The 12887-nt window shown below is 64.8% G+C and overlaps 1 protein-coding gene across 2 annotated transcripts in view; it reads right to left on the reverse strand.

Moving 5' to 3' along the window:
• The window catches only part of KCNT1 (potassium sodium-activated channel subfamily T member 1), a 47829-nt gene extending 39137 nt beyond the window's left edge, over positions 1–8692 (reverse strand). For both annotated transcript variants that reach the window (XM_039219646.1, XM_039219645.1), the window contains exon 1: positions 8598–8692. In XM_039219646.1, coding sequence (XP_039075577.1) covers positions 8598–8692 — 95 coding nt within the window. The remainder of the gene's footprint in view (positions 1–8597) is intronic.
• Between the last annotated feature and the right edge of the window lie 4195 nt (positions 8693–12887).

The raw sequence follows: 12887 nt of genomic DNA on the forward strand, positions 1-12887 counted from the left end.
GACAACCTCTTGTTTGCTTAATCACCTGTAATGACCCAGGTTCCAAACAAGGTCACTTTCGGAGGCACCGGGCGGGGGCGGGGCACTCAGGCAGTCAGAACTCCACCGCATGACCTCAGGAGACATGGAGTTCAGCCCCCACACTGTGCGATGTACCATGGCCCTGGCTGGGACAGCTCATCGTATCCACGGGCCTCGGCAGCTGTGGAGATCCTGGGGGGCCCCATCTGGTAGGAGCCATTCTGGATCAAGAGGAGTTGGGGTCCTAATAACCACAAGGACTCAGCCCTCCTGGGCCGAGCAGGCCAGCTGCGAGGGGCTGGGGGCCACGGGCAGCATCTCTAGGCCAGGTCGCTGCTACTCCCCCTGCCCCCCCGCTCACCTCCAGGACTTTAATCAACTCCTGGGCACCACCAGAGTGTCCCCGCCCTCCCCCTGCCCCGCCCCAGCACAAGGCGTGGGTCACAGGCGACGGCCCATAAATGCCACTCAGAATCTGCTTCTGTGAGACACGCACTTCCCAGTGGGGGCTTGGCGTGGGCGCCTGGGCTGCTGGGCAGCTGGCACATTCCCACCCCAGGCGGGAGAGAGAGGATCTCTCCTGACGTTCTCGCGCGCCAACGGCTGGGACGGCTCGAGCGAGGGTCCTGCGGCTGCCCTAATGGGGACCGCACACTGGGTGCTTCAACAGCAGAAACGCAGTCCCACCAGTTCTGAGCCCAAAGTCCACCAGCAGAGCCACTGGGCAGGAGTCCGGGTGTGGCAGGGCACCCCTCCAGCCTCTGGTGGCTCCAGTGTTCCTTGGCTTGTGGCCTCGTCCCTCTGATCTCTGCCTCCGTTCTCAAGTGAGACCTCAGTCTGTTACCCACCCCCCCCCTCTTTCAAGTGTGGTAAAATATACATAACACACTTTACCATTTTTTCCCTCCTTATGAGAGCACATCGATGGCACCTCGGGCCACCAGGGTTCTTTCCCCATCTTAAAATCCTTACTCTGGTCACATCTGCACAGGGCCACAGTCTGGCTGAGCTGGGAGGGGGCTGGGCCCCACCGGGCTGTGTCCTCTCCTGCCCCGAGGACCCAGAGGGACAGGAGTGGGCTGCCCGGGTGCCACACCTCCCCACACACGGGCATTAGAGCCGCTGCCGGCCTCTGCTGGAGTCCTTCGCCCCTTCCCCTCCGAAGGGCCTTCTCCCTGCTCCCGGGCCCTGACACTGCTCTGGAAGGGGCCCCAAGAGCACAGGAAAGCCTGCCAGAGAGGCAGAGACTCACAGAGACAGAGAATGAGCTGCTAATTAGCTAGGTGGGGGCAGGGGCAGGGCCGGGGGCCTCCAGGGGTGGATGGGGGGAGCTTTCAAAGATGGCCTCACCTTAGCCCCTCTGGACCCCGAGGTGGGCATGTGCTGAGGAGCCCACTGAGGCTCGGAATGGGGGCAGGGAGACGGAAAGAGCCAGGACCTGGGACCCCCCTGGGCCTGGGGAGGAGGGTGCAGCCAGCCCAGCTCCCGGAGGACACAGTGGGGCTGGGCAGGGCCTTGCCAGGCTGCGGGGGCTGCCCCTGCCCACCACACAGCTGTGGAGAGAGGCCGGGGGCACTCACACCTACGCACCTGCACCAGAAACCGAGCCCCCCGCCCAGTCCAGGCTCCTCCCGTCCCCTCCCCACAACTCACCCCCAGGCCTTTTCCCTGCCCCTGTGGCCCCTCAGGAGCAGCCTCTTCCCTGGGCTCTTGTGGGGGTCAAGGTCACGAGGGATGCACCGCCCCCACAGCCCCTCCTCTGGAGTCCTCAGGGCCAGGAGTCACTGTCCCTGCAGGCAGGGGGAGGTGCCCGTCTGCTCCTGGCTCCCACGGCCCAGTGGGAGGGGGCCTCTTTTCCGGCATTTCCGCTTTGAGTGTATTTTCAATACCACTTTAGACCCTGCCCCGGAAAACACCCCAGCAAAGGGACAGGCCAAGTCATTCACAGACTCCATCCACCCTTAGCAGGCTGGGGGTCCCGCCCCACAAGGGCAGTGACCACTCTGCAGGCCCAGCACGCTCCCCACAACCCCACACTGGAAGCTTCCCTAGTGACCGGAGAAGGGGGCAGGTGCCGGTCCCTGGGTCCCCACCACACTCGTGCCCTGTGATGGGGGTGTCCGCGTCCTGGGGCTGCCATAACAAAGTGCCAGAAACTGGGGGGCCTGAAACAACAGGAATTTATTTTCCGCCAGTTCTGAGGCCAGAAGTACGAAATCAAGGTGTGAGCGGAGCCTCGTTCCTTCCGGAAACTCCAGAGAGGGTCCTTCTTGCTTCTGCCAGCTCTGGGGGGCCCCAGTGCCCCGGCATGTGTGGGTCCCTGCAGCCTCTGCTCTCGCCTTCACGTGGGCCTGCCTGGGTATCTTTCCTCATAAGGACACGGTCCCTGAGGTTAGCACCCGCCCTGACCCAGAATGAACTCACCTTGAGATCTTTACCTTAATCACAGCTGCAAAGACCCTATTTCCAGGGTCTTTATAAGATCCCACACAGGCTCCAGGTAGACCTGGGCTCAAAGCACAGCGGGGGTGCGGAGTACTGGGTGCCACCCCGCCCCTCCGAGGCGCCCCTGAGCGGCGCCGTGCCCCTGGACAGGGCCCTTTGCTTCGGGACCTGCGTCCGGTCAGCCGGGTGTGCGCCCAGCCCGGAGGGGAGAGGAAGCTCCAAGCAGGCTCTCTCTCCAGGCCCTCCGGGACGGCCTCAAAGCTTAAGGAATCTGAGTCAAAGCCCAGCTCAAGCCCAGGAAGGATGAACTGCCATTTCTTCCATAGCGTCGACTCACTCCCCCCAGCCTGCCGAGGACTCTGTGTGCGGAGGCCCCGACCCCCAGTGTGATGCTGGGGGGAGGGGAGGGTCTCGGGGGGACGGCCGAGGGGATGAGGGCTCCGCTGACGGGGCTGGGCCCTTACGAGAAGACACTGAGGCGCCCCCTCCAACTGTGCACCCAGCACCCCGTCTGCGGGCCGGGGAGGGGGCCGTCACCAGGACCCGCCGCGCCGGCACCCGGCTCTCAGGCCCGCAGCCTCCGGATCCGCGGGGAATAACGTGTGGTCTGAGCTGCCTGGTCTGTGGTGTTTTGTTCCGCAGCTGAGCTGCCTGAAGCTGGGCCCAAACACCCCCACTTCCCGCCTTCACTTCCGATGCAGGAGGAGGTCCCCACAGACACCAGCACAGCCGCAGGCGCTACGTCAAGGGACCAACAGGAAGGAGAATTTGAAACCAAAACTGATCATGGGTTCGCGACCCTGGAGGACGCAGGCTGCCCCCTCGCCGGGCGGCTGTGCTGTGTTCCGCACTGACTCAGGAGGGACTGAGTTCTGAGCCACATGTACACGTCCCCGGGAACACACGCTGACCTGCACAGCCCCAGGGCTCCACCCACCCTGTGGACCCCAGACGCCCCCAGGGCACGGGCGGGAGCTCCAGGAATGCCGGCACCCGGGGCGCCCCGCAGACTGAGCCGCTCGCCCGTTTCACAAGCGCAGCCACAGGCCCCGGGGCCCCGCTGACCCATCTGGGCGCACGCATGCCTGCGTCCCCCCCCCCCCCACTGCCAGCCCCTCTCCCGTCCCTCTGTGGTGTCCCTTCATTGTCCATGCACTCAGCTCACCCTGCCCCCAGGCCGGGGGGCGGGCCTCAAGCTCCAGGGGCCCCGCCTGGAGGAAGGCATGACCTGTCCCCAGGGGGCCAGCCGCAGCAGGTGGCTGCTCGGGGCCCAGCAGAGGCTCGGGGAGGGCGGACGTGAGGGCTCTGGCTTTAGTGCCGCGTCCCCGGCGCCCAGGCACCATCCAGTTCTATCCGTGAGGCCGAAGGCGCAGGACGCCCCCAGCCTGGTCTGGGCCACGCCAGCCGGGCCCCCCTGCCACTTCCCTGACTGGCTGCGTCCCCCGAAGCCTGGGGGTTTGCGGTGGACACAACCCCCGCCCCCTGCCCAGAGCGGGGCAAGGAGCAGGTGCTGGGGCAGAGCTAGGGTCCCACCCTGCCCCAGCCTATGAGCCGGCAGCCCAGCCCTGCCCGGGGGTCGTGGCGCAGGGAGGAGGCAGGCCCCCAGGAGGCCCGGGCCCCGCGGCCCCACGCGGGAAGGACCCCGGGGCGCGGGGCTAAGCGGCGGGGCTCCCGTGAAGTCACGCCGGCCCTGCTTCAGCCTGACCGCCGCGGCTGCAGCACGTCCACGGCCGCCTTCCACTGCGAAGCGCCCTCCGTGTTCATGGGTGTGCACGGAACCCACGTGTGCGAGACCCGGGCCAGCCTGCCGCCCCCATGGCCCTGGCTTCCCTCACGGCCCCCAGTCCATCCCGAACGCCCCTCCAGACGAGAGAGAGGTGGCTGCCCTCTCCGGCTCTCAGGAGGGTCTGGGTCCTGCACCAGGGAGCAGGAACCGCCCCCAGCCTCTGCACCGTGCTGCCCTCCGGGGCCGCCCCTGCCACGTCTGCGGGAGCCCTGGGTGGGGGAGGGAGCATGGGAGAGGGAAGGGGGTAGGAGCCCAGAGGACGGAGCACCCTGGGGGGGGTTCTGACCCTCCCACTTGGAGCTGAGCCTGGGCTTGGTGGCCTCTCCAGTGTGGCTCAGTAATGCCCACTTTTTAAAAAATTTTTTTAAATGTTTTTATTTATTTTTGACACAGAGAGAAACAGCACGAGCATGGGAGAGGCAGAGAGGGAGACACAGAATCCGAAACAGGCTCCAGGCTCTGAGCTGTCAGCACAGAGCCCGACACGGGGCTGGAACCCACGGAGCTGAGATCATGACCTGAGCCAAAGTCGGACGCTTAACCGACGAGCCCCCCGGCGCCCCACTAGTGTCCACTTATTAACAGTCCAGCCGAAGTGGCCCCAAGGGCAGTGCTGTTCCAGGAGCCCCCCCACTCCCGGTGGGACTTCACGGCGCACACACGAGCGGCCTAGTCCCCTTCTGCTTGGCTGAGGGGGAAGGGCGGGGGGACGGGGCACGCCTGCTGCAGAATCGGGGTCGAGAAGGAGCCCCCGCCCCGGGGGCCACGGCAGTCCCCTGTCCCCAGCTCAGGGCCGGCAGGGGTGAGGCCCCCTGTCCCTGCAGTGCAGGACTGCTGTGTTCACGCTTCCCTGCTTGTTGTGTGAAATAATATCTGGTGTTGCTCAACCTAGAGACACGCCAAGCTCCATCCGCTGGTGTCAGAGGAGCTGAGGCAAACAGCCCTCAAGGGTGGCATTCTGACCCCTGGAGGCCTGGCCTCCTCGTCCTGCCTGCAGCAGGCCGATGCCCACCCCCCTAGCCCCCAGAGCCCCTGAGAGCCTTGGCGTGCACGTGTCCTCCCATCAGAGGCCAGGGAGAGAGGGGAGGCCACAGACCCTCGCGCTGCCTCCGGCCGTGGCTTCGGCCCCCCTGCTGGCGGGTCCTGGCCGGCAGACAGCTGCGGAGAGCAGGCGGCCAGGGCCTGCAGGCTGGGAGCTGGCCACGTGCCATGCCCTCTGTCCTCACCGGAGGCTTCTCCACTCCAGCCTTTTGACAGCTGTGCTCCCTGTGGGGGACAGGGCTGCAGTGTGACAGCCCCCATGTCCCCGGGTCCCTCAGTGCACAGAGCCCACCTGCATCTTCCTGAGCCAGGGGCGGGGTGTGCGGGGGGTGGGGGGGCGGTGGGGCTGAGAGCCTCCTGTCCGGGATGCAGGTGAGGAGGGGAGAGCCACTTTTAATGAGAAAGCGCCAGCTGCACAGCCCTTTCCTCCTTGTGTCATTCGAGGTCCCATCACAGTGCTCTTTGTGGTGACAGGGGCTGTCGTCACCCTTCCAGGAGGAGGGCTCACAGTGGGCGGGGCCTGCAGCCTCCAGCTGTGACTCAGACCCCGACCCCCCCCCCAGCACAGGAGGGTCAGCCTTAGACAGGGCTGGGAGGGGGAAAGGAGGGGCTTCCTTCAGCTGCTCCTTGGCCCCCGCTGCCCCCTGGGACCCCAAGACAGGGTCTCGCAGGCAGCAGCGAAGGTCGCCCCAAGACCTCAGCTGCTCCCCAGAAGGTCTGCTCTGGCTCCGCCCTCCTCCCCTGCCTGGCACCACCCCCCCCAGGCCGCTGCAGCCTCCTTGGCCCACGTGGGCTGAGTCTCTCCCTCCCTCCAAGGCCACAGTGTGAGGCTGCAGTGACTCACTACTGGTGGCTTTATCTCTCTGGAGAGCAGGAAGCCCACAGCCCTGGCCGCCCACTCGCAGCAGCCTGCCACACGTCAGGGCAGCTGTACCCCGCTCACCCCACAGAGCCTGCCCTGGGGCCTGTGGGCTGACGGCGGAGAGCTGGGGGAAGGGAAAGGGTTCCACGAGAATGCTGCTGAAGGTGTGGGGGGGACAGGGGGCCAACCCTGTGCTGGCGGCGGGTACCCCCAAGCCCCCAACCTCATGGTGCAGGGGGCAGCCCGCAGTTCCAGCCCCTGCCAACCCCGTGCCCCTGCAAACATCCTTACAGGCTCCCCATACATGCACAAGGGGTCCTGACAGGCCGGGCAGAAGCCTGCCTGCATCCTCCACTTTGGGAACCCATGATGAGGAAGGGGGCACAGACATCAAGGAGGAGACAGGCACAGAGGGAGAGGCTCGAGCGGTCCGGGCCAGGCCGTGTCACAAACACTGAGGAAGAGGCCTCCAACAGCCTGGCTTTCGCCGTCTCCTCCCTGAGCTTGGATGTCAGCTCAGAGCCCAGCCTGGGCCTCCTTGTGTGTGCGTCCTTACGGGTGGGGGTCTCCAGTGATCTCAGCGCCCTACCCCGCCCACCACCCCCCAGTGCCATGCTGGTTTCCTGCACTGCCTGCCCCAATGTGCACGGGCATGAGGGGTTCATGAGAAGGACAAGGCCAAACTTGAGTCAGAGAAGTCTGAAAACAGAGAGGCTCCTCCTCCTCCAACTGGACTCGTGACACAGTGGCTGGTGGGGGTGCCAGACGGGCCCCTGCCCCAGGCGGCTGCTCCCAGCACCCCGGGGAAGCCAGCACTGGGCCTCACAGGCTCCCCTGCAGCCCCCAAGCCAGCAGGGGTAGCATCATCGGGAACCTGGCTGGAGATGTGCAAGCCAGCACCCCCTCCCCACCCGTGAACCCCTTGGACACTCCAAGGTCTGGGCACGTCCACCCAGGCCCTGTGCCTCCTCTCTGGGGTGAGCAGGGGGGGACCTCTGCCATCCACTCCTGAAAACCGAGGGGAGGGGTGCGCTGCTCTGATTTCATCAACCACAGACACTGGCACTTATCGACGCGTCCGGAGGCCCCGGGCCCGCCGGGGAGACAGCCCCACCCGCCCGCGCTGGGAGAACCTCCAGGAATGCTGTTTTCAAGGGTTCAGCAGGTCCCGGGGGGCGGGGGGGGAAACGCTCAGCGCACAGGTGTGACCCGGGAAAGCCCCTGCCCGCGTTCCAGGAGGGCAGGAGAGGCCCCAGCCGCGCACATCATGCCAGGACCCTCCCGACCCCTCTGCCTGTCCCGGTCCTGAGCTCTTGGGCGGGCTTACTTACAACCACAGCACTCAGTCCAACAAGAAGAGACACAGAATTCAGAAAGCCCCTCTGCTGAACCCACAGACTTGGCCACCAGTGGGTAAACACGGTCGGTTCACGTCTCCTGATGTGCTTGGAGCGGCGCGGGCAGGTAGGAGGCTGTGTGTGTGGGGGCACAGGGAGCTTCGGCAGCTCCTCCCGGCGCTGTCCTACACACTGACCTCAGTCACAGCTGCAGATCCGGCAACTGGTCCTCTGGAGGCTCAGTCTGTGTCCTGACTGTTCCCACCTGGGCGCCTCACGTGTGCTGCCTGGGATATTTGCACTGTTGCTGGGGGTGGGGGCGTGCGCATTCACCCTGCTGCTCCGGGCTGGGCGGGGGCGGGCACCAGCAGGTACCAAAGGCCCCTCCACATACAAGGCAAGGAAAACAGCTCATTCCCAGGCACTGCAGGCTCCAGCGTGTGTGTCCCTGCACTGCCTTCACTGGCAGGCCCGAAAGCGCCTCTCTTGAGGCTGACAGAGCTAAAGGGCCGGCTGTTTACCCAAGACAGCTATTTGGGGAAAAGGCAGAGAAAAGCAACATTGCCTTCAGCTTCCTGCCAGCTCCTTCGGCGCATGAATTAGTCCCAAGGGCTGGTTCTGCTGGTCTCTCACCGAAAGACTCCAGTTCATTCTGCTTTTGTCCACCCAGAAGAATCCGAGGTGAGGGAACATTGTCACCCTCCGTAAGAACCCACGACATGAGCCTGAAAGGCTCTCACTCAGTTAAGGCTGAAAGGCCACAGCCAGAGTGGAGGAACCGGCCTTCAGCCAGGCTGCAGGGCCCCACGGTGGGCTCAAAGCAGCAGGGCCGAGCGGGGCAGGGAGGGGCTGGGCGCGGGGGGGGGGGGGGGCGCGTCCGGCCTGGGGCACCGCCCTGTGATCGGTGTTCGGGAAGACTCCCCAACACACAGCTCTCTGTCCCACCTTCGGGGGGCCCTCCCGGAAGATGCCTCCCTCGTCGCCCAGCCCCCACCCGAAACTTCTCCCGTCCGGACCCGGAAGCCCGGGAAACTCGAGGGCGCGCCGCGGACCGGCCTTCAGCACCGCGGACAGCTCCGCGCGCTCGGCGCGACCCCCGCCCTACCTGTCGTCGTTCTGGAAGGACTGGTCTCCCAGCAGCAGATCCCGGAAGCGGTACCGCGGCGGCAAGGGCAGCACCTCCGTGTCCAGGTCGCTCATCTTGAGGCTGGCGGTGTCCGGGAGCACGCCGTCCCCGCGGCCGCCGTCCCCGGCGCCGGGCCGCCTGCGGGCACACGCCAGCGCCCCCTCAGCCCGCGCTCTGCTGCACCCACGCCCCCCTTCGCCCTCCCTGCCCTGCCTCCGGGAGCACCCCCCCCAGCCCCCTCCGCCCACGCGCCCCTGCGGCCAGCCCTCCTGCGCCTGCCAGGTCAGCCCCAGCAGCCCCTGGCCAGCACCACCCCCTCCCGCCTGCACCCGCAACCCCTCTGCCCCGCCCCGCCTCCTGCAGCCCCTCACCCACCCGATCACCCTGCACCACCAGCGCCTGCCTGGCCTGCCCTCTGCTCTGTAAGCCCCACATCCCTCGGCCTGCTCCCAACAGCCCCCACCACCCCAGACCGCCAGGCCTGTGGCCACCCAGATGCACACACTGCACCTGCCTGGGCTCGCTCCGAGCGCCTCCAGGGCGTGGCAGGAAGCTCGTCAAGGCCAGCTCAGGGCCCTGCAAGCCCTCCTGCCTCCCCCTCCACAGCTCTTGCTAAGGCTGTCTGCTCAGGGTCCTAGGGGGGAGGTGGGAGTGAGGGACCAGGAGACTTCAGAAGAGGCCCTTGTCCTTGGCCTCCTTGGGGCTGAGTGGCTCAGGTCAGATCAGAACCTGGGACGGGGTGTCAGGATCTCTGAACTCTGGCTGTGCAGCCCTTAGAGCTGTCACCAGGATTCCGAGACCACAGACACCTCTTCCCCTATCACTTGAGTTAAAGAGACCCGGTGGTGTCGGAGCAGGGGTGGGGGCGGCCCCCAGACGGACCCTGGTGTCTATCGCTCTGTGAGGAGCAGGGATGTGTCCTCCAGGGCTCCTGTACCTTTCCCGCCCCTATCTCCACACGGAAGTGTACTTCGGCCAGTTACCCTAACACAAGCGGGGGGCAGGGGCCAGCAGCCCCCTGAGCCCTCGGCACACGGCACCTCTCTGCTCCTCAGATCACAGGGTCACCAGCCACCCCATGAGCCCCGCAGCAGCGGGTGCCACCTGATGCAGCAGGGCAGCCGCACATTTGTTAATAGAGTGCCTTGGGGACACACACACCCATGTCACAGATGTGCAAACAGAGACCCAGGCTCCTGACCCCAACCAGCACCCTGGACTCTTGGTCCTCTGGCATCACCTAACCTTCCAGGTGAGTCCAGCCCCAAGCCACCCCTCTGTGTGGCTTCCAGACAGCCCATGGTGACACGCCTGTGAGAAGGCAGAATTCTCCACCTGCTGGGCTCAACCTCACCAAGCTCCTCTGAGAGCCAAGACCCCAAGGAGGACAACACGCCCGCAGAGATGCTCTAGAGTGGGCTGGGCCTGCGCTGGGCCTGCGCTGGGCCACCGGGGCCCCTCCTAAGCTGCTCCCGGGACAGCAGTGTGCACTGGGGGAGGCGTTCCCCACTCAGCGGCCTGCTCCCCAGGCTGAGCCTGACTGGCGGGAGAGCAGCAGGGGACAAAGGACCTGCCCGGAGGCTGGGAGCGCGGGGTGGTGGGCGGGAGGCAGGCGCTCACCTGGAGCACGGGTCCACGCAGCTGGGGGGCAGGTGCTATCAACCCCCTCTCTCCTTCCTCGCACCGGGAGGGGCAGGCACGCGCCCCGAGCCCCCGCTGCGGGGCTGCCGCATGCTCCCCGGCCCCCGCACACGCAACAGGCAGGTCCCGGCACCCCCATGCCACAGCCTCCAGAGCTGCGCAAGCACCGTCCCAGGCCGAGGCCACAGGCGGGGGGCAGACCCAGGCCGACACGCTCCTGCACTCCCTCTGCAGGTTACAGGGTCAACCCTGAGGATCTGGCAGCATTTGAAAAATAACATTTTCCTAATTGCATCAGCGTGGCCTCATGTTTTTCCTGAGTCACAAGCTGGCGGGGCTGTGGGGAGGCGCATGCAGGGGAAACCAACGTCCAGAGACTGGGGCTGTATTTCCCCGGTTTCGCCCCTCTCTTGCAGAAAGTCTCCTTCCACGGCAGAACCCAGAGACCCCCGAGCCCTCCAGCTCCTCAGCACGGCTGCCTCTGCTCCCTCCCATCTGGAGCCGCCTTGGGTTTTCTCTGCGGCCTGAAGTCTCAGGTCCATGGACCTCCTGCTTCAGGGGACGCAGGGGGCAGGAAGAGTACCAGGAGAGGGGAGCCCCCCCCCCCCCCAGTCCTGGGGTGGACAAGAAGGATGTGCTGTCCTTCGTCCCTCGCGGTGCCTGTGACACCGGACACTCGTGTGAGCACAGGGTGGTAAACAGAGGCCCTGCTGGCCTCCTGGCATCTGTCCCATCCCCCAGCACAGCGGAACGCCCGGGGACCCAGCTGTTGTGCTAGCTGAGGGCAGGGCCCAGGGTCTCAGAGGTCACTGCAGGAGAGACCGAGCAATGATCCCTGAGGCATCGGGTCTGGTTGAGACCTCTCCCTAATCCAAGGTGTGTCTCACTGAGGGCTTCTGGGCACACGTCCCTGCCTAAGGGGGGGGGTCCGGGGGGACAAGAATGTGACCCTGGCTTGGCTGCCCAGACACAGTCTACACTCCCCCTCCCACGCCCTCCTCCCTGCCTGACCTGAGGGGCTGGGGAGGAAGGGTGGGGCCCCGAGACCATGCCCATCGTCTTTATGTCTCCTGTGATGGCCGTGCCGGAGAGCTGATTTCTACAAGAAATAAGTGCTTAGGCAGCTTAAGGAAAGCATCCCTCTCCCCGACCCTCACGCCTTCGGGATGAGACGTGGAGTCTCACCTGTGGGATGTGCTAACCCCTGGAGCCAGGGTAGAGTGGCCCCCCGCCCCCAGGTGGGGGGGGAGCCCCTGTTCATCTTGGGGACTCTCGGGCCCTGTTGGCACAAATGCATGAGGCTCAGGCAGCAGCTGAGGGCCCTGATGACTCGAGTGTGGTCCGCTCCTGTCCCACCAGTTCACACTGGAGGCCCAGGGAAGCCACTTCCCGTCTCTGAGCCTTGGTTTCCTCATCTGTAAGCAAGAAGGCTTTCCGTGCTCACGGGCAGAAGGTATGCAGATGAAAAAAGGAAAATGTGAGCCGCTCAGCATAACACCTGGCCCAGCCGGGCTTAGTCAGCAGCAGCTTTTAATGCGGGGCTGTTGAACAACATTTGGCCACATTCCACCGGATAAAGGCTCTGACCCCAAGTGTCAAGTTCCTGGGATGGCCAAGTCTGCGTCCGGCTGTATCCAGGTCAGCGGGAGATCCCTCTGGGAAGTTCTGATTTGTGCCGCTGACCTATGGGATCCAGGCAGAGAGGCCTAGGATGAGATGGAAAGTGCGCGGCCTGGCACGCACAAAGTTAAGTTGCCTGGGCATAGTCATGTGCCCCAACCCCGTGGGAGGGAGAGCCGTGGCTGAGTGCCAGCTGCATGCCCGGCACTGTGGCTGCAGGGCAGTGGCTTGGGGTCCCGAGAACAAGCCGTTGAACCAGGACTCGCGATTCCCGTATCTGAGTTGAGCACCTGTGGGCTCATGGAACCCGAGCAGCCACACAAGGTCCTTAAGCTTAGGAAGAGGCCCAGGCAGCTGGACAGCCAGGCTGGAAGGGTGCTGAAGGCGTCCTGAGTAACGATGACGTGCTGGCTGCCTTCAGGCGGTGACAGCCACGGCTCTGTGCTCACTGCTGCCTCCCTGGTGCTCAAGGCCCATCAAGAGGACTAGAGGAGGCAAACAGGCCACGCTCCTCCCACCAAAGGCCAGTGGTCTTGCACTCGCGCTCTGCCCCCTCAGTCGATGCGATGCCTAAGCACAGACAGACACAGCGCTGCTCTCCTTTTCCCCACGGCCGGCCCAACCCCATCCCTGAATCACACGTGCACAGGCCCAACGTCGAGGTCGGGCGATGTCCCTTAAGGCTCGAAGTACAAACAGCCCAAGGAGACCGTCGGCAGGTGGGACCCAGTGGTGTATTAACACCGCGCTGCCAAAATAGAATGAAAGTTGTCTAAAAGAAGAGCAGTACACCTCGCCCTACTAAGAAATTCGAGGAGAAAGTCCAGGGGGATCACGCTGGGGATGCTGATAAAACATTCGCCAAGGTTCAAGATCTGTTGGTACGTTAAACACAAAAAAACACATTCTTAATAACCCACAACATAAAGAATCTTCCAGAAATCTAGCCAACATCATGTCTGTGAAATAGGGTTGCCATTCCCACTCAACCTGGGACACAAGTCTGCC

This window comes from Hyaena hyaena, unplaced genomic scaffold (assembly GCF_003009895.1).
Source record: "Hyaena hyaena isolate Hyena2069 unplaced genomic scaffold, ASM300989v1 scaffold_823, whole genome shotgun sequence".
NCBI classification, from domain to species: Eukaryota; Metazoa; Chordata; class Mammalia; order Carnivora; family Hyaenidae; genus Hyaena; species Hyaena hyaena.